Below are 27,850 nucleotides of genomic sequence, written 5' to 3'. Positions count from 1 at the left end.
TACTGTTTTTATGAACCTTGATCACCTGATAACTGGAAATTGGCCCACGACTGGCGGCCCTTGGATCTTACTCTGTTATGCGCTTTCAAAACATTTACCAAAAAAAAACGATGCAAACTTTCGAATCGTATATTCACGTAGAATAAAATATTTAAAAATCTCCTACTTTTAATCTACCCTCACCTCAAAACTCATTTTCAGGAAAATGAAAAAACTTTCTCAAAACTACTTAGAAGAAACTCGAGTGGGATTTTTTTCGCTAAAAACTCGTTAAACATCTGCAGTAAGTATGAAAAGTTAAAAAAATATGTTTTTTTTTTTTCCAACTTTCCCCATTTTAATATCAACCAGCTTTATTTTTCGTTAGAAAACTAAAAGTGGATACAAAAAAGTCGTCATTTAATTTTTATTTCAACTTGAAAGCTAAAAGTAACAAATTTTTATGCTAACCTTGTAAAATGACTAAGAGCTAAGGGCCGCAATAGGTAATAATTGGGCGATTAAATAAAATTAATAATAGACTAATTGCTTTGACTGTAATTGTTTCATTTTCTCTAAAATAGTTTCAGTATATTAACACCTGCTAATATTTTTTACATATTTTCACTGTACAGACATAACTTTTCTATACAATTTTATTATAGATTTAATCAAAAGTATACTAAATATTTTAACTTATTCCGAATAATTATTTATTAATATAACGTAATCACAATAATTAAAATATGGATAATCCCGTACATAAAATACATATCCCGTCGTAGATACAACTATAAAATTCCATGGGTTTTTATCAATTTTATCGCGAAAACACTGGGTATTTTATATATAAATAACTTTACGTGGGTGTGAGATAAAGATACATTAAACACAACAGTTTTATATGCATTTAATGTTAAATAATTACATGAAAAACCAAATTTGAAACTAATAATAAGCTGTAATCTTAACTAAGATAAAATAAAACCCCAAGAACAATGTAGCTGCTGTAAAACTTGTCAAAATATATCGAAGCTTTGAGATAGCGCGCTATTCTCGGGAACTACTGGTCAGATTTGAAAAATTATTTCGGTTTAGATAGCCCATTTATCGAGGAAGGCTCTAGGCTAGGCTATCATCACGCTAAGACCAAAAGGAGCGGAGCGCTGCGGGTAAACACGCGAGGCACAGCTAGTTTTGTCACTAATACATTGACAGCCAGAAACTTCACCAATATGTTTTGGACCATCGTCTCAGCCTTCCAGACTGAGCGTCTACATTAAGTGATTAAAATCTAATTGCCGGCAATTGCCCGCCGGCTTGAGGTCAATTGTACAGCCTTTTATGTTTAGTCACATAAAAGAATGTCTATTTAATTACATTACCGCATTTTTATGTAATTTCGTAAATATTTGTTTGATTGCGGATAATAAATACGCAGCGGTAAAATTAAAGACGCGGGTTCTAACTTCTAATGATGATCAAATTCTAATCTCATGCGAACTCTAAAGAATATTATAAATGTTTTACACATACAAAATTACAATTAATGGTTGTACATACAAAATTGTTTGAACGTGCTAACCTTAGGAACGGGACAGATTAAAAAAAATGTGTCTGTAAAGTCGGTTTACTGACGATAGTTGAACGTGACAACGTTCGATTGTGCTTCTTTGTCGCTCGTTCCGCGCTCTCGCTCGCACTTCAAGCCTTACATGGAACGCCTCAGATGAGTCAGAGCGAGGTAACGCCGCATGAGTCATGTTTTTTCGTGCGTGCAGCCGGCTTTATCGAATTATAAGACGTTGTCACGTCAAAAATTTCACTGCTAGATAGTCTATTTATCGAGGAAGGCTTTAAGGCTATAACCATCACACTACGATCCATAGCAGCGAAGCTATTCGTATAAAACCGGGCAAGGGTAATACTAGTAATGAAAAAAAAAATTTTGAATAATAAATTAAATTCCAGGCATTAAAAACGAAAAACGCCTCCAACCAGTACATCTATACATCACCAACAATTAAGGGCTCCAAACGCCCCGAACCTTCGAAGTACTCCCTGCCTTATCTATGTAATGCGATACCGATGTTTAACGCGCTGTTAATGGGATCTTTACGACATGTACAAGGGCACTTTATGGGCCACTAAACTGCGATACGGACACCGTAAACAGACCTCTGTTGCGCGACACGATCCCCGGAATTCGTCAGTATGTTTAACGGGGAACTTCTGCGGCCACATGTTTCTAGTCCTACTAAAATATTAGATCATTTTAAATATACGGCTAGCTTTTCCTTCCTTGTCCTTCTCTGGTTTGTCTAACATCTGCTATGAACGTCTATGGTCGGCGCAATGTCATTTACACCAGGTACACCGCTCGTTTGTCTTTCAGTAAGATAAGTGCTGATAGGGGTCACTCGTGAGAATTACAGGATTGAGCAGGATACGATAACACAATAAAGAGTTTTGTGAAGACAACGTAAAACGACACCAGCTATTAATTTATGTAAATGTTAAAAGGTGTCCTTCTCAGCACAAAAAGAAACTTACAGTCCAAATAATATCAGACAGATTATGTTTATGGGAGTAGATTATTAGAGAGAAATGTAATAAAAGAAAACAGACTTGAATATTGAACTAAAAACTGTCACCCACACTACACACCACTTATATTCTCATCTCGATCATAAATAAGAATTAATGGACTAAGGTCACAACCATTACACCGTAATAGATGTACATCATATTTCAAATGAATACATTTAAATTACATCGATTTACGTCTTGTTCCTGGAACGAATAATCTCCATCGGCTTTATCAAAGATAGACTTAAAAATAACGTTGATAAATTCCTCTGTAAGGGGGAGTTGGGTGATGTAAAAATAATCAGAAGGGATCGTTGATCCCTCGCTATAAATCATCTCATCCCGCCCATAAACAGATCATCATAAATAAATTAACATGGATTTCCTTTTGATTTAGTTTGTCCCTCATCCATTATTTATACTGGGGACATTTTTAGCGATTACGATAGGTATAAAAAGGGAACGACTAACAAAATCTAACTGTGTGTAATTCGACTGGTGTAGCGCAGTTTTTAATAGCGTTTATAGCGTGCCAGAATGCCTAAATTCGTATTACTTTTGTCAAATTGTATGATTGACACTGATATTCTAAATATAGAAGATACACTTTACTGTAACCGACAATCGTGTCCCCTACATAAACAAAAAAACTATAGAAGAGTTAAAGTGCAATAACAATGTGAAAATACGTTTGATCTTTATATTATACTAGAACACAGATTGCTGGCGCCATAGAGCCACAACATAAATGTCAGTAACAATGTCCTACATGCTTTAGCATTCTGCCAACAGTTGTAAAGCTCAACTCTCAAGTGCTATGTTCGTACACGCGTTTGTCTCGTTTATTTTACCCTACTTTCGCAACAAACGAAACATTAAAATGTACAAGAGTTCAAAAAAGAAAATGTATTTAGTCCTGTTATCATAGTTTACTGAGTTTAGGATTATGATAACGGAGTATCTAATCAATTTAAATTTGCTTAGGGATAGAGAAAAATTAATATTACCTTTGTAGATTATCTTGTGTCTCTCAGACTTGTGCCTGTCTTAAAACCGAAATGGTAGTAATCTCGAAAATAGATGTAGCCTTAGTACAGATAAAAATATAAATCATAGTTAGTATTGACTAAGTCTATCCTTACTACTAATTATTCCAACATATTCGAAGATCGAGATCAAGCAAAAGACAAATCCTTACCTACATAGTACATACTCTTAAACATCACATTAACTCGAAACGTTCACAAAAGAATTTTAATGTTATTATTACAGTAATTACGTATTGTTACTTTATTGCCCAACGACACTCGAAAACAAAAAGGAAAACCGTTAAATTCCACCGTTTAATTGGTCGTTCACAATAATTATGACCAGATTATCAAGAAATGAGTACGATTCGGTATGGCTTATTAGTATGGTATATTAAAATTACTTCACTAGCATCTTGCTCTGACTTTGTCTGCATTGAACAATTTTATAACTGTAAATCAGCTTATATGCTAGAAGTTTTCAGATAAAACTGTATCGCATGGAGCAGTGAAAACAAACTAAACTTCAAAACTGCGCGATATTGGCAGAAGTTTTTAAATGATTCGGCCATAAAATTTAGACAGAAAATAAAAATTCTAGGTCTAGTTTCAATATTATCGTAGACTTCAAACTAAAATTCCATTGTTCTTGCATTAGTTACACATGTAATTTTTTCAGGTCACCGGATCCATAGTGTATGCAAATATAGCGAATACAGATAAGAGAATTTGCATTCATTAACCACACTATTCATGCTCATGTCAAACGGCACAACACAATGAATTAAGTTATTACATTATGGAGCAGCCATGTCTCTGTGGACTCCTTTGCGCTCTCGCCTAATTAATTGTCGGTCGCCATTATTGGCTACAGTATGTGTTTTTATTTTAAAAGGAATAGGTAGTGATGTTGATCCTATTAATATTATCGGTTCCGTGTGAAAGTTGGCACAGAGATAAATAATAGTTTGGATATGCACATAGGCTACCTTTTATCCGAGTACTACGTGAGTGAAGCCGCGGGATCAAGCTAGGTATTAATCCAATATCAGAATTGTTCGAATATTTTTCACATTCCCATAATTCTGCAAATGAAAAACACTCAGAGAAGTAATCGACCACCAAATAAAAGTATACAATCGGCATGATCATAATGCAAACCAAAAATAGATTCACACCAAAAATACCACCCACTGCAACTAGATGCATTTGGAAACATACGCCCACACTCGCCAAATCCTAATACCGATCAACCGACAGACGGTTGAAAGGAAGCTATCAGATTGTATGAACCCGTACTCGTGACGTGGCCGTGACGTCAATGCTCTATTATCGGCTCGAGCCCTTCGGCAGGTGTTGATAACGGCCTAATACATCAGCCGGCGCGTTCCACTCGAATGGTTGTGTATCCTGTGAGAGCTGTGAACCAACTGGTGTCCAAGATTCTTGGTAATTTGAACTCGGGATACTAAAGCTTTTCTTTTCACTGCTTTTGCTAGGCTTTGTAAAATTGGCATTTAATTGTTAAACGTGCTTTGAATAAGTTAAACGAGTCCTTAATATTTTGATCATGTTCTTTTTACGTTTAAGTGCAATGCAGGCAATGGTTTGAAATCAATAAGTGCTTTAATATTACCATTATTTATAGTTGGTCTTAACAACCAAGGAAGATTTCCAACGATTATGACAACGTATTGATTTCTTTCTACAAATCTTCAATCTTACTTGAAGAGGAAGCGGAAAATCAGAAAACCTAACAAAATCAGATTCGAATTCCATTATCACCAGCATCTATATCATTCTTCCATTTTCCGCCTTTGATTCCATAATTTAGACAATACAATTTGGTCCCGAGACACTGATTAAGTTATTTCGGCCATAACAAGGCATATGAATAAGGAGCCATTACGCAATGAGGCTAATGTCATTGTCGTTGAGTATATGCTCACCCAGACCGAACTTTGAACCCAAGCTCATTTGTAGAGTGTTCGTAGTTTCATGGGACAGATAAGATTCAATATTCTTCTAAAATATTTTATAGAAAGTCACTGCTTAGAAAGCAGAGTACAGCAGCTAGCTGTTTTTCTTTATACATTTCGATATAATGGAAAATTTATGCTGATATTCTTCGCCGATAGACTTTTATAAGTGTTTATTTTTTTCTTGCAATATTGTTGACAAAAATATAACAAGACTAGGCTTCAATATAATGCTACTATTCATTTATTTTTTAAAGGCAAAATCAGGTATTCATGCGACGGCAAAGATGTGAGAAATAGATCGTAAAATTTAATGAGACCGAATCATGTTCTGACTCAAACAGAATTAAGTTTTAATTTTGTAAGGAATTGTTTTAAAGCTTTATATGACCTCTATTCCCCTATAGGTACCTACTCTGAATAAATTTGGGATATTACATAAACGTAATCGTAATAAACATAATAATTATTTATCATAATTATACGCTTTTGGCTTCAGATGAACATAACGTACAATTTATTAAGCCCTTGTCGCTCTTCTGGCTAAGACTGGACATCTAAATCACAGTATTTATTGTAAAACATATATTTGAGATTAACGTACAGACGATTAACGCAATAAATCACTGTTTGAACGAAAAGATCGAAAGGAAGTCGTGAATCATGTGAGCTTTATGCTGTTAATTTTGTGCGCTTTCTATCTTACTTATAACCAAACTACCCACATATCCTGACCTCACCCAGATAAAAAAGAACCCGAGAAGTATGTAGCTCTTTCAGAGTGAAAGAGTACTTTCAAGTTAAATCTTATCAGTCAAAATATCAAACTTTTGTCTTTATAGTTTAGATGGGACGTAGATATTTCATACATTTGTGCATTCAGTACGTATTTATTTGCCAAGTTTTAACGATATTACCATCGCCTATTCGGTTACGCTCGCGCGTACGAAACTGCCTCTTTTATTGCTATGTAACCTATAAAGTTTTATTAATATTTGTCGCGAAACGTTTCGACTTCAAACCGTTCGTGTTTATTGCAGCTTACAATTCACCAAGTTTGTGACTACTTGCTCGGATATTAGGGAGATTATAGACGTGCATATGAATTAAATATAATATTCAGTTTTAATATTTATCAGCATCAGCGAAGTATTTGACAAAAATTGTTTGTAAATTAAAATCAAACAAAATGAATACTTATGAATTATTATGAGTATTGACATTATGAGTTCTACGAAAGTCTTTCAACATTCATCATCTATTCAAACCTTATAGCCGTCAAGTGTCCGATCAAATAAAAGGAAATTACGAATTCTAGGAAAAATTCTAAATCTATGTTACCAAAACTACGCTAAACACAGTCATAAAAAACTACAATAAATTTCCCACTAATCCCTCTTTATCTGCCAATTCGTACATTTCCAACTACCCTCAAAAAACAGATTCAAATTCGAAACCAATAACGCGTACAGCCGTCAAGTTTCAGATGAAAATAAAAGGGGATTTCTATAGAAGCGACTCCAATCGCTGCAAATAGCGTTTCATTTCAGCCACTTTGATTGGAATGGAAACGTTTTTCCGTTACGAGGGTTTAAATAGTTTTGTATGAGGGGACATAGTACGTGAGCATTCTAATAACTAATTGATTGGAATGTTATTGCTTGTAATAGAAAAATGTAGGTACTATGCAATCTGTTTAGATAACTCTAGGAAGCGGGATATTTTCAACAATACAAAAGAAACTGCCAATATCATCCGCATCCTTAGCACAATGGTTAGAACTTAAAGTATTTTTATTACCAATATATAAAAATGAATCCCAAAATGTGTTGGTAAGCGCATAACTTTAGAACAGCTGAACCGATTTCTTTAATTCTTTTTTTATTATATACCTTGAAGTACGAGGATGGTTCTTATGTAGAGAAAACGTGAAAATGTACCACGAGCGAAGCCGGGGCGGACCGCTAGTTACCAATATAAATTACTAGCTGCGCTCCGCGGTTTCACCCACATGGCTCCGCTCCTGTTGGTCTTAGCGTGATGATATATAGCCTATAGCCTCCCTCGATGAATGCGCTATCTAACACCGAAATTATTTTTCAAATCGGACCAGTCGTCCTGAGGTTTGCAAGTTCAAACAAACAAACAAACTCTCCAGCTTTATAATATTAGTATAGATGTATATATATTTATTGTGTGACAATGAAAGTGGCCACATACGTCCCAGAGGAATACAATTCAAATTTATTCAAAGCAAGCGCGAATATATATATAGGCAGTTATTTCATAGTTAGTATCACTACAAGGGCTATTTCATGTAAAAATGCGAATTTTATGCAGTGCTCCCAAACCTATGAGCTTCATTATCAATTTAAATTGTACTGTGTGAAATGCCCAACATTTCAGCTAAGGAAAGAAAGTCTCAAACTCGCGCCTTGCAAATTTTACGATCCTACAGTTATACCATTGCCATACACATTACACATCCTTACTAACTTGTGCTTAATAAAAAAAATTTGTGCGTGTACTAGTGTACACACGTAAAGAAGTGAAACTTCTTTATGACCTTATTTTTCAAAAAATAATTTACTATATGCAACTTTACAGAAATACGTTGAATCACGCGTGGTAGGGATAAGAAAAAGATGGCGCGTAACGTAAAAATGTCGCGCGTAACGAAAAAATGTTACACTAGATTTTTTTCCAACCCCGATAAAGAAGTTTCCCTTCAATAACTTCACACCGTTATATTACGAATTACGATAGCGTGACAGAAACATTTCATATTGGGTCAACAATTACCGCGTTTTTAATTGAATTAATGTAACAAATAGCTCCCTTATTGTGGCCACACCTTTGCTCTGGTAATCATATAATACTGCTGTAGGTTGTCTTATGTCTATGGGGATCGATTAGAAATATATTTATTGTGCATTTTAATATTTTTTAATATAATTATTATGTTGGTATCTATGGCCTTTGTATCATGTCGTATAATTAAAAAATGAGCGTGTGTGCCGAGCACACGTGTCTGAAGTGAAACTTCTTTGGCAAAATTCAAAGATACCAAAATCATCGCTTTACTCGATGACGTGACGGTATTGTCATGACGCGACTTTGAAATTTTACGCTCAACGCGCCTAAAGAAGTTTCACTACATAAAGTAAACGATAAAGTCCAGTACATACACAAAAACAACGATATACGGTTATTGATTAAATGTTGTGTTCGATATTAAATATTGTAGTTTACGTAGGTATGTTTACAAACAAATGATTTGATTTTACACGCTTTGGTTTTCAAATTTCACGCCTCAACCGCTGAACGGATATAAACGAAACTTGATATACAAATAGATTGAACCCTGTTTAGGGACGGAAGCTGGTTTTGTCGCGTAAAACAAAACACGAAGGGTGTGAAATCAGGGACATTCGTATGAAGGACGTGTGTCGCGTGATAAGGAGCATTACTTACACACAAGTAGCTGTCATTGTAAGACAGCGTTTCCATCAGAGGTACGAGGATATGTAGCGAGGAATGTATTTTTAAAGAACCGCTTCATTTACCACGCCACTGTCAGCACAGCTCTGGTGGAAACATCCACACATTTTTACAGCACAGCTAGACATCCACGCACGACACATTTCCCTAGCTTATCTTTGGTGGAAAAGCACCCTATAGCCGGTGACTGATATTCGCGCGAATAAGCAAGAAGTGTAGGACAACATTTGCAAATGTTTTTCCCTACATGAGAATAAGTATTCGTCAATTTCGCGTACTATTACTTTTACTGTGAAAAGTAAATGATTTATTTATTGCATTGATTTTTAAAACACCCGCGGAAAAAATTTGTACCTACATGGCGCGAAAGTTTGAACTCATGTGAGCGCGGAACCTAGCTATAAGTTGACGATTTACAAGTTATATATAAATGAAAACTAATTGAATTAATTGTGGGTAGATTTGAATCAGCATGTTTACAATAACAAAAGTCTTATACCTCCACTATTAAAATTCACGATGTAGTACAGTTATTATTCACGATGTAAATAACATCGGCGTTTATAAATAGCTTATAAACAACCATATAAGTTGGGCAATACAAAATCAATGTAACGTAAACATTGCTAAAAATACACGCATGCATTGATAACACAGTTATTTGTGGTCGTTAATATATAATTACGTTCGCGTATCGATGCCGGAAACTCATCAACGTTATCGGAATGAAAGAATATTTCCGAATTCTAGTTCCTTAGTCATTGGCTTATCTATAAGGTGGGTGTATTTTTAACGGACATTCGAGGTTTCTTATTCGTACTTTTTTTTAGTTTATTGTGCTTTTCTTATGTATTATTAGCTACTTTAATTATAACTCGAATTAAATTTTAAAATAGAACAGTCATTGAACTTCGTGCGATATTAAAGTATTTATTTATTTCATTATTTAAATCAACATGAACGCTTATTCAGGGCAAGAATTTGACAATAACATACATACTACCTTTACTTATATGCATACATTTATTATCATCGTTTCATTCATGTAACATCAACACAACAACCCCAATATTTTCTAGCTGTGCCCCGCAGTTTCATCCGCATTGCTTTGCTCCTATTGGTCTTAGCGAAATGATTTTAGCCTATAACCTTCCTCGATAAACGGCCTCTCTAACAATGAAATATGAATATACTCTTGCAGCTTTATAACATTATTTAAGACTATTTTCCTACCCAGGTAGGTGGCCCAGGGAATGAGATGTTTCATTTCACTGCACTTTACTGCAGCCTATACAATTCGCATTTATACTACAAGTTTTCGTTACAAAACTAACGCTAATCAAAATATTATATCTATATAACAAATCCGATTAGTTATCAGCTCGTTATCTCACAAAGCATCTGTTACGAAGAATAGAAAGCGCTTACATAACGCGAGCGAATAAAATCAATCGACACGTCTTGACATCGACAAATTGTTTGAAAGTGTTTTTTTGGTCATATGATTGTGTACATACGACTTTATTTGTTAGGCATGTTATGTTATGATGTAAAATTAGCTATACGCTAATCTATACTAATATTATAAAGCTGAAGAGTTCGTTTGTTTGCCTCAGGAGTCAGGAACAACTGGTCCGATTTGAAAAATTCTTACGGTGTTAGATAGCCCATTCATCGAGGAAGGCTATATTATATATCATCACGCTAAGACCATCAGGAGCGGAGCGACGCGGGTGAAACCGCGAAGCGCAGCTAGTTACTTATACAATGTGACTACAAAAGAAATCACTATTCTGTGGTATCTTTACTTATACAATAAAGCTGAAGAGTATGTTTGTTTGCTTACTTGAACGCGTTTATCTCAGGAACCAAAGGTCCGATTTGAAAAATTATTTCACTGTTAGATAGTCCATTTATCGAAGAAGGCTATAGGCTATATTATATTATCATCACGCTAAGACCAACAGAAGCGTAGTCGTATAATACTACAATTCATCTTAAACGCAAATTAATGTAATAATGTGTTAAGATTGTGCCCTGGAAATGCTCTTATGTTTACTATAAGTCTGTATTTCCCATGTTCAATGGTCTGACGGACTTGATGACATAATATGGAGTTATTGAGTTTCTTGCCGATTCTTCTCCATAGATACTGCCCAACCAGCAAATATGTCCTATAACAATAACTTACAGCACTAAAAAGCTTTTTAAATGACGTATAACAGTGTCGCGGTGACAAGCTTGTTGTATATTAGCGTTTAATGAGATGATTTTGCTCTATAATCATACACAGCAGATTTGTCCCATAACAAGGTGATGTAAACGTTTATATCACTATTTTATACGGCGTTTATAGAGCAGCTCTTATCCAGATTTTGATACAGCAATAACAGGGCGATATTATCACATAACAGCGCTGGTGGTCTCTTTTTTACAGCAAATAAGTGCAATAAACGATTCTAGGGTAACCTTTATAGTCCCATGCCTATAGAGGCGTAAAAAAATCTACAATAGGACAATTTAGTGTTGTAATGGTTTTCCTTATTGCTATTATAGCACTGTGAATCTTCATGGTAGCTGAAACTCCATAATAAAGCAATTAGGTGATATATCCGAGTTTTATATCACTTCTTTGTAACCTAATTGAATTATATTAGTGTTTTTCTGCCCATTATAACGCAGTGGTGTAATAGCTGAGTGGTCAGAGTTATAGGACTGTTTTACTGTATAAAAGAGTTAATAAATCTGTTATGTAACAAAAACGGCGTATTAATGTAGTAAAATGCGACACTTACGAGAGATAACCGGCCTATAAGAGAGTGTCTTTCACTTTAAAACAACAAAAACCTGCCATATTGTCAGCACCGTATCGTAAATAATTGAAGGGTTCTATTTAATAAAATCATGGATTTAGAACATATGTAAGACAAGTAAGTAAGGATTGACAGACAAGACAGACAAATTCAAGGTGAGGCTTCGAATACGGACAATGATTCCGTACAATCTGTTACATCCTATGAACAAAACCAAGTTAACAGCCATCATGTGGTTTGTGATAATTCAGAAGCAGACCATTCAGACTCTAGTGTTCTGCTTGATACTTCGGGATCGGAATCTAAAAATCGGAATTTACACTAGAAAATACAAAAAAAAATCTTATGGGTTTTCTATTTACATCAGGGAACCCTACTAATTTAATCCAGTTTAAGGCATGACAGTTGTCAAAACTACGTTCGTTTGCGGTTGTATAATAGCCACGGAGTTGCTTTTTGGCATCCTATACAGCAATTTAGTGTAAAATTAGTTTTTAATTACTTAAAACTCAATAATTCGAGTGGGGCATTAAAAAAACATCGTAATTATGCATATAATCTATCAGTAAAATTTCATTCGCCAGTCAGTTTATGTATCTAACATAATTAACAGCGTAACAAAAATTAATACTCGACACCACGATGATGGTTCCTATAGTCATTTACTCGTATTATCAACTGGTACACGATTTACCATTTTGTACTATAATTGTAGAGTCGTGGTGGCTCGTACATTGCAACTTCGTGCTACAAAAGATTTGCGGTTACTCTTAAAACACAACTTCGCGCTGTAACAGCATCGCGGTTCCTTTTATATCACTACTTCGCTCTATAACAGCATCGCGATTCTATAAGTGTACTCTTCTATAGGTCCAAATGGCATCTGAGTTGCTGCTACAGCAACACAATACCATCAAATGGCTTTATAAATGCGCCACTTTGGGGTTTATACAACGTTCTTATCACCCTTATAGGACTACCAATTAGCACCTCTGAAACGTTCTTATCCCTTCTATAGAGCAACGATTTGTTGGTTGGGTGCTTTCCGAATCGGTGGTAAATGTTAAAAATAATTATGTAATGACGATTCGAAAGTGCTACTAAATAGTAGTCTAATTGAATAAATGAATGTTTGAGTTTGAGTTTGAATATGATGACAATACTTCCAAAAATATATGCATATACTATTTATTTATTTCCAACCTAGAATATTCATTCTTCTCTTGATGACATACAGATAAGTATCGACATTACATAAAGAATACTTTCTATTATACGTACTAAGATAGCGATAACGTTACTTTGAATATTGAATACTTTGTAAAAGAATATCTTATCGTGTTCTATGGTGAGTCAGAAGTCAGTAAGGTATGGACAAAAACCCAATGGTTTAGGACTACTGAATGACAGAGCTACGACTTTTTAACAGTAGCAGTAGATACCTAAATGCTGAATAAAAACTTTATTCAGTACTTGGTGGAGTTAATAGTTTTTTTTTTTTTGTTAACTAAATTACGTTTCCGCGACCGGCGGTACTTATATAAAACGCCCTGTATTCATTTATTCATTAAAATTAATCTCGTACGTATGCTATGTTCACAAATAACTAAAATTTATATCCACCTAACATCAAATATGAATCGAAAATAACCATTTTGCAGTCACATATTAAATATTCAACGAATATGAATAAAATGCTTGCATACGTATATTGATTGAAAAGATATTCTTCCCTACAATTTCAGCCACATTCAGACTTCAATATAATTTCAAGAACCGGAAGTATGGATAGACGTCATAGACCCTGTTTCCTGGTTTCCCGTGCGACTTTTACAAGCAAATCCTATGTCAAAGTTGAAAATATCGACAGAGTTGAAAGTATCATGAAACTTTGTTATTGTTCGATAATTTTTTTTGGCTCGTTAAGGCACACAATTTAATTAGGTAATAAAACCAAATTATTAATAGATACACATTTCACTAAAAAATAATTGATATATTCGAATAATAGGATGTTTCCACGATTTTCCAAACAAATAAAACATTTTATTTTTTTATTTATTATCGACCTAGGATGTTAAAAAGTCTTCAAGTAGGTATGCCGGAACCCGTATGACGATACATGTTGAACACAATCAAACAAACGGTTACATTTCCTCATCGTTCACATAATGTCGTCACGACTTTTTGCAATTTACGATAAAAGTCGTACACAATACAATTCTATGTCGGGACTTGAGAACTTAGCGTCGCAATTGAAGTTTGAACTTACATTAGCATTACTCTAGCATATTATCTCCATACCAAATTTCATGGAAATTGGTTCAGTAGTTTAGGCGTGATTGAGTAACAGACAGACAGACAGAGTTACTTTCGCATTTATAATATTAGTATGGATAAGTAATTTGAGCAACTGAGTAGGCTTCGAATGTTTTTTTATGCTTAGACCTATGAGATATTTCATTACGTATGTAGGTATTGTGCATAAATATATTGTGAAATATTTTTATCTATCACTTTTTAGTATGTTTTTAAAAGATACTCAATTGTTACTGGGTGATTCGACGACAAGTAAAGGTATCATGTTAAATCATGAAACCATGATATTATGATTTCCTTCCCCTTTATTATTTACAAATATATACAGCAATAATAATAAACACAAAACGAACGTGCCATATCCCGCCGCGCGACACGACATAACATCGTCACGACATTATGCAAACCGCATACGACACTTAAAATCGATGCCTCTCGATTCTTCTCATTCGTTATCAATAAAAAATCATCGATATTCTCACGATGCACGTCAGTTGGCGCGCGGAAGGAATGACAATAAATGACGTGCAGTTGCGTCGCCTTGACGAATCAATTTGATGAATATATGAATTTCAATATGATATTAAAGGTCGTGTCGATCAGAGGACGATGTTGTGAACGGTCTTCTGTTTGTTTTTAGAGAAAGGTACAATCAGCAAAACATAAATTGTTAAATTTTTAACCGACTTCAAAAAAAATAAAGGTTCTCTTTTCGACCGATTTTTTTTCTAAATGTTATTCATATATTGAAAAAGTGGAAACTCATGAACTATTAAATATAATTACTTTATTTTTGTTTCATTCTAAATTACCGGTTCAATTAGAATCGACAAGATATTATTGAGTTCAATCCCGAATTCCCGAGTTTGCCAAGAAACTAGTAAATTTATGAACATCTATCTCACCTATAACATTTAAATCAACAAAATTAAAAAATAAAACGATCAAAAAGTAAATAAAAGTAATAACATTATCCAAAAACACGATAGAAACACATCCACCAATCACCACCTCCCATTTGGAACGCTCAAACAGTGACAAACGACATTTGACAGCGCTCACGACCATTCGCTAACTCATAACAACTTACTAGATGTCGAAACAATAAAACGTTACAGTCCAAATTGTCATATTCGTTCCGGGGTTCAAAGTGGAGGGGGGGGGGGGAACAAGGGAGGAGAGGGTAAGGAGGGGGGGTCATTCTTTACACCCCGGACTTGGCGGCGCCGCTGCTAATGCCTCGTGGCGTTTGTCCAGCGCCAACGGCGACGGGCAGAAATTTATAGGACAATAGTTTTAAAGCTACTAAGCTTTGAGAATAGTGTGCAAAATTGATATTTATATCTATGTTTAGGTAATCTGCACATCGTTCGCATTACCTCGGTCATCTGCACATCCTCATTACCTCTGCTGCAATCTATGATGAAAAACATAAATATTGACGACATGGTTGATTGTACATCAAACAGTTCACTGTTGGTGTTGTTGGCAGGATGGTGTATTCGAAAAACTTTGTCCTTAAATATGTAGAACAAAAAAAAATAGAAAACTATTTTTAATCATTGTACTACATTAAAATGTAATGAATAAATAAATACATACAGACGAACAAAGAAACCTTTTTTTGGTGAACGTAATTAGGAAAATGGGAATACCCTTACAGTAACTATCGTATACTATTCGGCCATGTATTTTTTTGCGAACAGGAGATCAGGAAAATTAAAAGCAAGAAGCACTATCCTACTACCGGATAAGCTACTATTATGTGTTGTGGAATAAGATCACGCATCTAGCATTTCCACTTAAATATATAGGGATGGCCAATTCGGCCTCTCAGTCCTGCCACACATATCAAATTTCTTTTGTCCCTTAACGGCTTTGGATTTGTCCCTTATGTACTATTTGATTAAGGAAATATTCAGTGTGTTTTTATATGACATAGTTTTATAAGGCCGGAAATGTTTCGCGTATTCTAATAAATAGATTCTTGATCATGATAAATAGCGATTTCGAATGTGGTTCTTCTTATTTCCCACGTTGCTAAAGCTAAAACTTTTGTTTATTAAGATGAAAAATGATATTTTCATTGAATGTAGGCCAGTCTATATCACGATAGATTTCAATGTCTCATGTCGCGATTGAACAAATTTCATTAAGTTCCTATCATCATATTTTTCCATCCATCGATACATCATACTAACTTTCGCGTTTATAATATTTTGCAGAGAGTTGCATGTTAAGTAGTTAGTATTTGATAATTAAACGTTGAGTATCTCTAAATAATTACTTAAAACAAGATGATGTAAGCAATAAGCATTACGAAAGCTTACAAGTGATTATTGAATTGACAAATGTTAAATATCAAAGCCTAAGGAAAGCTAAGGTCAGTTGCGTGACTGGTCCTATTAAACATGAGCATTGCATTAAAGATGTGCGCAATATTCAGGAACTGTAAATGTTTAATATAAATGAAGAATAAGATAATATTGGTCATTACAAGTCCCAAAGACAAGAAACGTGACAAACATACTCATAATTTTTTTATTCACAAAAAATGCGTACAAGGACATGAACACTGAGACAGTAGAAAAACTCAATGCTCAGCGTACAATATTTTTCAGCGAGACACTTATGAAAATATGCGCAATAAAGTCTACTGGAAAAACCGCTTATTGTGTTCTCATTTCTCGATGAAAACAGTGAAATTATGGAAACATTGTAATTTGCACTAAGCCTTTCATTATTGCAAGCTGTATTGAATTCAATACTATTAGAGAACCTTGCTGGTTTTTCTTCGAATCTTCTAACCGAACCATATTCCAAGAGATCCTCTAATAGCATAATTGAATGAATACATTTAATGTGGAATTTTAACTTGTACGCAGTTTCTGAGTTTCTTGACTGTTCTTCTCCGTAGAAACAGTTTTCCGAATCGGTGGTAAATGGTTAGACTATGTTATTAGAAAACGTCTAATTGAATAAATAAATGTTTCAGATTTGAGTTTTTAATGTAATTATAACTAGAAAAAACCTTGTGATACAGTTTCTCTGTTCTCACATTACATTATTCCCTAAAGATATTATGCGAATACATTTGAACATCAAGGGACATTCCCGACGCGTCTATTTATAGTCCCCCCATTAAGTAATAACTGTATTTAGTTATTAACTCCGGGACAGTGTTTTCCTGTTCTATACTGACTTTAAAAATGTTTTGTTTATATAACATAAGCAAATATTTGAAAGAAAACAATAACAAATTCCTGAAAAGCATGACCAGTCGCTGATGGCCATATCTACTAAATATCTACTAAATATATTGACGAATTCTAAATTACCTTGTGAGACATAAAAAAATTTCCCCAATTTTTTTCATTTTTAGGGAAAAACACGCCCAAGTTTTATATGCACAAACTCATAGAAATACCGTAAATTCAAACCTCCAAACTTCTGCCCTCAGTTTTCTTTAATTACTTAATAGAACCTCGTGCAACCAACACGCCCGCGAACAGCGCTGACGTTTTTATCAGCCTCTCGCAGACGTGACAGCATCCAAGAAAAACTACCAGCTCATACATAGCATTAAACAGTCAACGTTAAATTACTGCGACAATTCATCATGCGGACGGGTTTCCACATTTGGCGCCCGGCAGGCTAATGTATACGCATTGAATTTTTTTAGTCGCCGCCAAAAGAGGCTGGCGAAAAGTTGTCCTGTCAATCTGTCAAGAAATTGAACACTCAACTGCTGTCTATGACGATGCTGTGCCGACGGAGTTTTGTACCTAGACCTAGCAAATTTTACTGTAATTTAATAATTCTGTGATTCGAAATTATATTTTGCATACGACAAATGATGAATGTTTTAAGTAAGTGTTATTTATTTTGTCATATTTGAGCACACATTTTTGATTCTATTGAGTTGTTCGTTGTATTTAGTGATCTGATTTTGCGCCAATATTTGGTACTTTAGCGAAACAAATTTCAGCACTTTTCATCTGCATTGAAACGGTTACATCATGGAATTCGGACTGGACCATTTGCTTGATTGGTGCTTGAATATGACTGATGATAAAAAATGTTACATAACCTGAATCATTGTTCTTTTATTTTGAAAAAAAAAAAAATACAATTCCAATCTTACCGCTTACATGACCTGATATTTTAAGATCTCCTCGAGCGGTACTAAAAGCCTGCACCTAAATAACCTATAAATTACCAAATTTTGAAATCACCTACCGTCCAATATTATCAGTTTCAACCAGACATTCAAGTTATTTCTTATTCTTACCACTATGATGTATTGACACAACACAGCACTTCGCAAAGACCATGTTAAAGGCCTATTCAAAGTTCAAACTACAGCGGTAATTCCGCTACCGCCGTTGGTAGCGGTATCCCGATGACCATGTAGTATATTATAGAGGCTCTAATCGCGTACCGATCGGCTGTTCGCTACCGTACTCGGATCGGCGGATACCGCTGTAGTTTGAATAGGCCTTAAAGCAAAACCAAGCCAGGCCATTACAAGATAAATAAGTCATAAATTACACCTACTAATGTATTGATTAATGAAAATTTAAACGGCTGCCCGATTAATGTAACTCCGTGCGACATACGTTATATCGTGTATTGAATGTTTAAACATATTTTTCACACTAGCCGCGTTTATTAGTAGGTTATTACGAAATATGGTGCTTGCGACACCGCCGTATGCACCTTGGACGGTTTAGTATTAAACTGGCTTTATCATTTAACGTTTACTTTTAATATGAATTGTATCCGGAATAATGGACACGAGGTAATCCAGGATCAGATAACATACCTTTAAAATAAATCTGAAATTTCTAAAACATTTTCTACTACAGGCTTACAATATAATAACAATCCTATTTTAATTGGTAATATAAACAATTTACAACACAAACAGTCTTTTATTGCTCTTAACCATTTTAATTCAAACAACTACCCTCCCCTAATATAAAATAAAACACCTTTTACCTCGAATATCGTTCTCATAAACAAAGTAATTTATTAAGTCCCATTCCATCCCGTTAAATCTCGACCCATTGAGCGAAGAGCTTTCAAAACAAAATCAATATTCCGTAATTCAATTGTTACTCTGATGTTGTTTTAAAAGTTTACGCAACAAGTAATGTACATACAACTTGAAAAATGTGAATGAAACAAAATCACTTTTCAACTTACCAAACTTAAGTACTTCTGAATAAGGGCATACAGATATTGTATATTTATTTAAACACTTAATTTCATAGTATATGTACCTACTTGATGAGCACTTAATGCAATTTTCTGCCCGTTGACTTTTGCAGTTGAAGAGCAATATATAAAAGAAGGATTACAGTAATGTATTAAATGAATTTGAATTTGAAAATCCCCTGATACTGTCTATGTGGTACTTATCTATTTCCTTTTGCTTATCATTATTTTTATAATGTACTGACTGCTGCAACTCCGTCCTCCGTCCTATGACTACACGATTTCTCCACTCAAAGTCTATCAATTATGATAGAAACGGTTCAAGCGAAAGAACAAGAAACAACAAACATTCAGCATTCACCAGTGAATCCGCTACGTAATCTAAATGTCAAACAGTACGCCGCAGCCATCAGCACAACTTACAAACGCTTTTCCTACCGCTAATGTAAACGGGAAAGTTTGCGCGGATAGACGTGTGTTTGTTTGTGTTTCACGCCAAAACGGCTTATCGGATTTGGATGCAAAGGGAAAGTTTGCGCGGATAGATGTGTGGACGCACAAAACAAACGGCTAATTGGATCTGGACGTAAATTGGAAGAGAGATAGATTTAAGTCTAGACAAGTGATAACTGCGTTAAAAACAACCGACTTCAAACTTGCACTTGCAAAATTTACAAATACCTACAGACAAAAATGCTCATAAAATAAAAACTACTGGGCCTATCCGAATAAAATTTTTATGGGACCAATTCGACACCATCCCGCATCGAACAAAAAAAGAATCACGTAAATCGGTTCAGAAACCTCGGAGTAATCGGTGTACATACATAAATCTCCTCCTTTTTTTTGAAGTCGGTTAAAAAGCAAGCAAAGGCTGTGTGTGTGTGTGTGTGTGGCTTTTAATAGGGTACCCGAGTTAAATATAGATGATAGAAGTCATACCTTTTAAAAGAGACCCTTTTACTAACATTTTAACCACATTTTATAATATCACAAAATCGTTCTCATTTAGGTATCTACTATTCCGTTTTGCAAATGAACTAATTAAGTTTTGGACACATAGTTAAATAAAACTTGTTAAACCAATGTTTGAAATATTTCACGACAACTGTTGATTACTGTCACAACTCTTAATGCAATCCATTTATTAACGGAGTAAAACTCGTAACTAACAAGTTTAAATAGTTTAATTAAACACCTTTTCCACCAGGGCTGTAATAATGACCACTAGCATGCAGGCTTCCTTCACTTAGCAGAAATTCTTCAGTGACACATATTACCAACTAGCTGTGCTCCGTGGCTTTACCCGCAGTGCTCGGCTGCTGTTAGTCTTAGCGTGATGCTATATAGATTATAGCCTTTAATAGTATTCATCGATAAATGGGCCATCTAACACCGAAAGCATTTTTCAAATCGGACAAGTAGTTTCCGAGATTAGCGCGTTCAAACAAACAAACTCTTCATCTTTATAATATACATATTTGGTATTGGCAAGTCGCTCGTCCCAGTATAGTATAACCCGGATTTTTTTTGCTAATGTTACAAGGTAAGAATGTAGATTTTTTATTATTTAAAGAATTTCTAGTCGGTCTAATATTTTTTGGGTCACATCTCTAAAAAAATATATTCAACGGCTACTTAAAAGAAATTTCTCAGATTGTTGAACTCCACGTATGTTCTGCATCCAGCATTCACGACGGCACGAATAAATATTATTCCACACTCGTAAACAAACGTCCGCGTCGCTTGTATCAATACAAACATACGAATTTACGCTTCATCATTTCATTGATCGAGTGTGCTCATTTTTAAGCATTTTATGTAATTTTTGAGATTATTGTTAAATTCTTTTACCAAGGATTATTTTCTTTTTTAGGTTAAGGATATTAAAATTTGTAAGCCGCTACGCCAATGCAAAATATAACCCTCGACTTCAAAATTCTTAATCCCATGAATCAAATTATAATTCCCATTTAAAACTCGACAAATTTTCAAGTTAAAACAACGAGAACTTTCTCGAACTAGAGCTGCCCCTTTAACAAAACCAAGACTGCATAATCCAAACATATCCCAAATCCCGCTTCCGATTCGAAGTGCCTATACATCATCCATCATATAACAAAGCACCAGGTATTGACGGCGTGCCTTCCGAAATATGGAAGCAAGGTGGGGCGGTGATTCAATCCAAGTTGTACGAAGTCCTTAGAAGAATATGGGAGGAACATATACAGCCAAAAGATTGGAATACAGGGATCATCTGCCCAGTGCATAAAAAAGGTAGCAAGAGGAAATGTAGCAACTACCGCGGAATTGCTCTGTTGCCAACAGCATATAAATCCTGTCGTACATATTGCTGGATAGACTGGAACCCTACGCGGAAAAAATCCTCAGTGATTATCAGTGTGGGTTTCGTCGAAACCGAAGTACGATCGACCAGATTTTCCTGCTCAAACAGATCATGGAAAAGAGGTGGGAATACGCTCTGAGCATGCACGCGCTATTTGTGGATTTCGAGAAGGCTTACGACAGTATTGATAGGGGCGCCCTGTTTGCAATTTTAAAGGAACTTGGAATTCCAGCCAAACTGGTGGACTTAATTAAAACAGCTATTGGAGACAGTAACATGCGAGTGAGGGTGGGCAAAGAACTAACAGAAGAGTTTGCGGTGTTCACCGGATTAAAACAAGGCGATTCTCTGTCGCCTGTGCTATTCAATTTGGTACTGGAATATATCCTGCGGAAAATGCTTGCATTGGACTGCGGAGTGTTACTAAATGGAAAGCATTTGGTGATTGGATATGCTGACGACCTCGCATTGCTTGGTGAAAACCGTGACGAAGTGGGTAAAGCCGCTGAGACCTTAAAACAAGAAGCTGAAAAGGTCGGACTAAAAATAAACGGAAAAAAAACGGAATATCTCCATATGAAGCGCTATAGGGACACACGAACTCAACGCCAAAACCTACAGGTTGGAGATACGACGTACACGGGAGTAGCTAGCTTCAGATATCTGGGTTGCACGATAACGGATGCACACACTAGAGAGGAAGAAATTAAAATCCGCATACAAAATACCCTCAAGTGTGGTGCAGCCTTGCATAAAGTCCTCGTGTCCAGGCTTCTAAGTAAAAAAACCAAACTGCGGATATACAAAACGGTTATAAGACCAATACTTACCTATGGTTGTGAAGCCTGGACCCTAACCCAGAACGAAGAGCGTAACCTTTTAGTCACAGAACGAAAGCTTCTTAGGAAGATCTTTGGTCCTATCAGACAAGAGGATGGAAGTTGGAGAATCCGGAAGAATGCCGAATTAGAAAAACTCATGGCCGAGCCAAATATACTTGGGGAAATAAAAGCGCATCGCCTGCGTTGGCTTGGTCATATAGAGCGAATGGGTGAGGAGCGAGGTCTGAAGAGAGCATACTTGGGCCGTCCCTCGGGCCGTCGGCCGGTGGGTCGACCCAAGTATCGCTGGCGCGATCAAGTGGAGAGGGACCTGAGTGCGATTCAAGCCAGTGAAAACTGGCAAGTGACCGCTCAGGACCGGGGAAGGTGGAGAGTTCTCGTCTCGGAGGCCAAGACCCACTTCGGGGTTTCAGCGCCACAGGAGTAAGTGAGTAAGTATACATCATCCAATTTGCACGAGCAATCTAATAAAAAGTGATAAATTAAAACTCGGTAGAGACAGCCCTAATCCGCCCTACGGCGGTTACGTTTAATATAGGCCTTCCGTCGCCCACGGTAAGGGACTAGGGAGTCATCTTTTTTAATTAACGTAAACGATTCGCGGGTCGCGCTCTATGCTTTTAATATTGGGCAATGACAAGGTTTTTAACGTTCAAATATTTCGCGGTTCAAATTTGTATACGTGCGAATTTTATCCGTGTGAGTATGAGTATACCCACTTAAAAAAACCGAAGGAAGTAGTAAGAATTCAGTAGTAAAAAAGGTAAATAAGTAAGGATCGCGATGTAGGTTCGTCGTCTTCATACTTTTTTTTCAACCGAGTTCATTCACATTTACCAATGCTACGTGCTTTCATTTCGAATGGAAAAATAGACGTTCATATTCCGCCACTACCAATAAAGGTCCTTCGAGACGATCAAGCATTATGCATCAAACATACTACACTAGTTTCATACTCTTACTAAAATCACAGATAAAATAATGATTACTGCTATAATAGGAAATTATAGGTAAACCAGAATCTGATGGCAATTAGGGAAATCAAAATTTGGAGTGTGCAACCCTAGGGAAAATGGACTGAACGATCTTGATACTGCTTATTTTTTATTTTGTCCTCAATATCATTTGTCACATTACATAAATGGACAATACTGTACTTAATAATGAGATATCCACTTAATATTATGTAGGTACATACTTACATGTATAATATACAATTATACATATTACTTTTATACAGGTAATACATATTACTATTAACACATACCTATATTTGTCTATTATTCATTACCAGTATGCCATGTGAAAATATCGATATAATCATAATGTAGATCAAAACTGCTCATAATTTTTTATTAAATAAAATAAAAAATAAAATAAAACTATGTTTATTTTCGTAAGTATTAACATACACACATTATAAAATTGACTTGGACAGCTTGGACTTGACTATTAGCCGTATTGGAAACTCCTGTAATAAGTTTTCATAAAATTATATTCTAATCAACAAACAATATTATAGTTACCTACATATAATATTATTTTAATTTAAAGTATCAAAACGGGTAAGTCCAATGTACCAATAAAATCTTCAAATTTGAAAATTGTGATGTGTTTGACCCTTTTTCATCGAATGTTTTTCTATACATATTATAAACAACACCTATTGCTTGTGATCGCAGCGGCTTTTTCGACATTTTCGAAGATTTTTTAGACAAAATCCTAAAAATTATTCATCAACTGCAAAAAAGACAAATAATTTGACAACCAATTTGATAGTTGTCAAATAAATTGCCACATGAAAATCTTTTATTTCTTAAATATAAATATGCCATCAGATTCTGGTAGACCTATAAATGCGATGCTTGTTTATTGTTGATTATTTTCCTGTAACATCTTAAAATCAGATATAGGTACCTATTTTCGCGTGGGACATCGAATTTGAGTTCGTTGGCTACTAACTAAAATAATACGCAATCTTTGGATAGTCAACCAATTATTTATCAACTTTTTTATTCAAAGGATTGAAAGCTTATCAAATCCAACCCCAAGCATGACTCGAGCCCACCGCTCAAGCCGCTTGCCTGTCTGTCTCACGCAGGCTTTACTCAACACAAATGCGCGGGAAAATAGAGCGAGCCATTGTCGACAGCTCTTTTGTTCTACCCTGCTTTTCCTTCAATGTTGCCATATTCATGTATACCTTGCCTTGTATAAATGCATGAATTGACTATTGGAATTGATGAATGATGTTATTTTTAGCTGCTAATATAAAATCTATAATTGGCATAGATACAATGTAGTAATGAAAGGACAGTATTGTTTTGTTAATTTATTATCATGCATAAAATACTTTATCGCTTTCATGGCGACTTGACCATAATAATTGTTGTTGTATTTCCTATTAAAACGTTTTGTATGTAAAAATTAAATGTATGAGTCTTTATTTTGTTTCAATAAAATATTAATTTGTAGGAAATGGAAAAATTATTACGGCAACTTCCGTATGTAAACTCCGAAAACTAAAAATATATTTTTGAAAAAGTAAAAACAAAATTAATTGACATCGAGTAAATAGTCGGTACCCATTAAAGTTTTAATAAGCCTGAAACGAGACAGGTGCTTTAACAGATACAATTACAATTTTTTCTCGGATGAATCGCTATTTGCTACCGAGACGTTAAGGTCTTGAGATACATTTGTAAAGAATAGAAAAAATTCGAACCCGCGCCTTTCGCCTTACCGGAGCGGTTTCGAACCCCGCCTCGCGATTGATCATTTTATATGCTTTAAAAATGTATCATCTCGAATATTTTTGTCTACTTAATGATAATGATAAAATAAATAACTGAAAACTCACCTATTCTTGTCTTTATATCTAAGCATTGCGATATGTGTGGAAACTGGAGGATCTTCCGCCACTTCTTACTCTTGCCCTTGTTGCTATCGGAACCACCTGTTAACAACAAACATTATATTGTTAAAAAAACACAAAATTATTGTATTGTCACCGATCCTTGATAAGTACTTCTATACTTAATATTATAAAGCTGAAGAGTTTGTTTGTTTGTTTGAACGCGCTTATCTCGGGAACAACTGGTCCGATTTGAAAAATTCTTACTATGTTAGATAGCCCATTCATCGAGGAAGGCTATATATCATCTCGCTTTGACCAACAGGAGCGGAGCACTGCGGGTAAAACCGCGGAGCACAGCTAGTATGTATATACCTAATTTTAAAATTGGCTATGTCCGTTGGGGCGGTCAAAATCGAGTCTAAAGGATTTGGTTACATAATATAAACATACACTTGAAGCTAATAAAAGCGTGCTAATTAATCTCTTATTTTATAAATATTAAGAAAAACCTTTTATACAGTGCCTTAGGATGATATCATTAACATAAAGTGGAATATTTTATGCCTAAGACTTGGGGCTAAAATGTAATTTAGAAAATGTCCGACCTTTGAGGGTATTTACATAGAAAAGCCTGAAGACCCAGACTACTTAAGTTCTGAAGGTACAAAATTATCGTTTGAGAACATTTTATAAGAAACACTATAAATACAAAGAGGATCGATAGTCTTTATAAAATATTTCCATAAAGTAAATATTTGCGGTGCCCTGATCTATTCATATTTTATAGGGATACACTTGATACACAAAAATACTGAATAGTTATTATGTTTTTTAATCAAAATCAAACATTTATGTATTCAACTAGACTTCGTTTCGAAGCGCTTTTGAATCGTCAAAATACAGAAATATAATTTACCATAAACACCAGTATATTATCTATTCTATGACTCTCACTTATTATTTGGGTATTTGATCTTCCACACATAAATAAAGATTGAACGCAGCTTCTCTAACGACGTCCTTTGGCGTGTTTGCTTTCATAGCGGTATTTCGAGATATGTAAAAGAACAATAGATATATCCTTATCGATTCGACCTAAGGGCCTTTTCGAAAACGATTATCTAAGTAATTGATCCCGCGAGTACATATCCACGTTACATAAGGCTATTGTCAAACTATTGGCTATGTGCGAAGTGGGTGGTGGGGAACGGCAAATCGACCGTAGCGCATGACGTGGCAGAAATGTGAATTATTTCTGGGCTGTCATGTGTCAAATTGCTTTATTTTCATAACTTCCTTTATAATTTTAAGTAAAAACGTAAAAATAAGCGATATGGGTCATAGTACATGCTGTGTCGTAAATTGTAAAAACAATTAGAAAAACAGTTCCTGCAAGTTTAATTCGTTTCCAACTAAGGTTTCCAACATCAAAGTGGACATTACAGCAAAGACAAAATGGATAGCTGCTGTGAAGAGAAAAAAATATTTTTCACGAGGAAGAAAATCGCTAAGTAATTATACTTTGTATATTAATACACACTCACTTTTTACACTATTTTTTCAATTTCATTGAAAAACTAGTCGAAAATCAATATCACAAAAATATCTTATATCTAGTTGACATGATTTGACAGATGACAAGTCCTGAATAGTTGCGGCCACTACGGCGCTGTCATCGCGCACACAACGAATAGCATCATTTTAGTTACTCCTAACAACATCATCTATCTAAACAAAGATAATTTCCTTTTTCTCATAGGATAAAGCTGTTTTTACTTCAATTTTTATAAATTCCATCAAATCCATGTTTACTTGCAACAAACGTTGTAAACACGTTAGTAAGAACATTACCCCCTACTACGACACAGAAACTCGCATCTCACCGTTACATCTCGACTCATTAGCGAAACGAGTTGTCTCTAAAGCTAAACAAAGGCACAAGTTGCGCAACACACTGACGCAACGGCATTACGTAAACACGCTCGTTTATAATTGTAATACATTTTAATAACTGTGCTCTTTAGATGCTTATTGCCTTTCAATTAATGTTCGCGAATTGCTAAACTCGCAATTATAGGAGCAATTGCGCAGACTAGTGAGATGTAATATCGCCTGCGCATTGACTCGATAGTCGTTAGAGTTTAATTGGAATAACAGTCTCTATAAAGTAACTAGTCAAGAATAGTATCTTCTCTATTAAAACTGCTTTGTGTACCGATGGTACCTATTTGTCCATGTATTGAGATGATTTATAATACCTCATAAATAAATCTCGTTGAATAAATTACTGTTTGTCTCTATAATTATCTATAACTATATATTTTAAAAGCAAAACTGTTATTTGTTCTTTTCTAGAAATTTGCCAAACTTAAACAC

At 35.1% G+C, this 27,850-nt stretch overlaps 1 protein-coding gene across 2 annotated transcripts in view; it reads right to left on the bottom strand.

The window, feature by feature from the left end:
• Positions 1–27,850, bottom strand: part of LOC123702881 (G protein-coupled receptor kinase 2) — a 57,962-nt gene that overhangs the window by 18,460 nt on the left and 11,652 nt on the right. For both annotated transcript variants that reach the window (XM_045650717.1, XM_045650718.1), the window contains exon 2: positions 25,478–25,573. In XM_045650717.1, the coding sequence (XP_045506673.1) occupies positions 25,478–25,573 (96 nt within the window). The remainder of the gene's footprint in view (positions 1–25,477; positions 25,574–27,850) is intronic.

The sequence above is a fragment of the Colias croceus genome, chromosome 24 (assembly GCF_905220415.1).
Source record: "Colias croceus chromosome 24, ilColCroc2.1".
NCBI lineage: Eukaryota > Metazoa > Arthropoda > Insecta > Lepidoptera > Pieridae > Colias > Colias croceus.
This window is presented reverse-complemented; position numbering and strand designations above follow the sequence as displayed.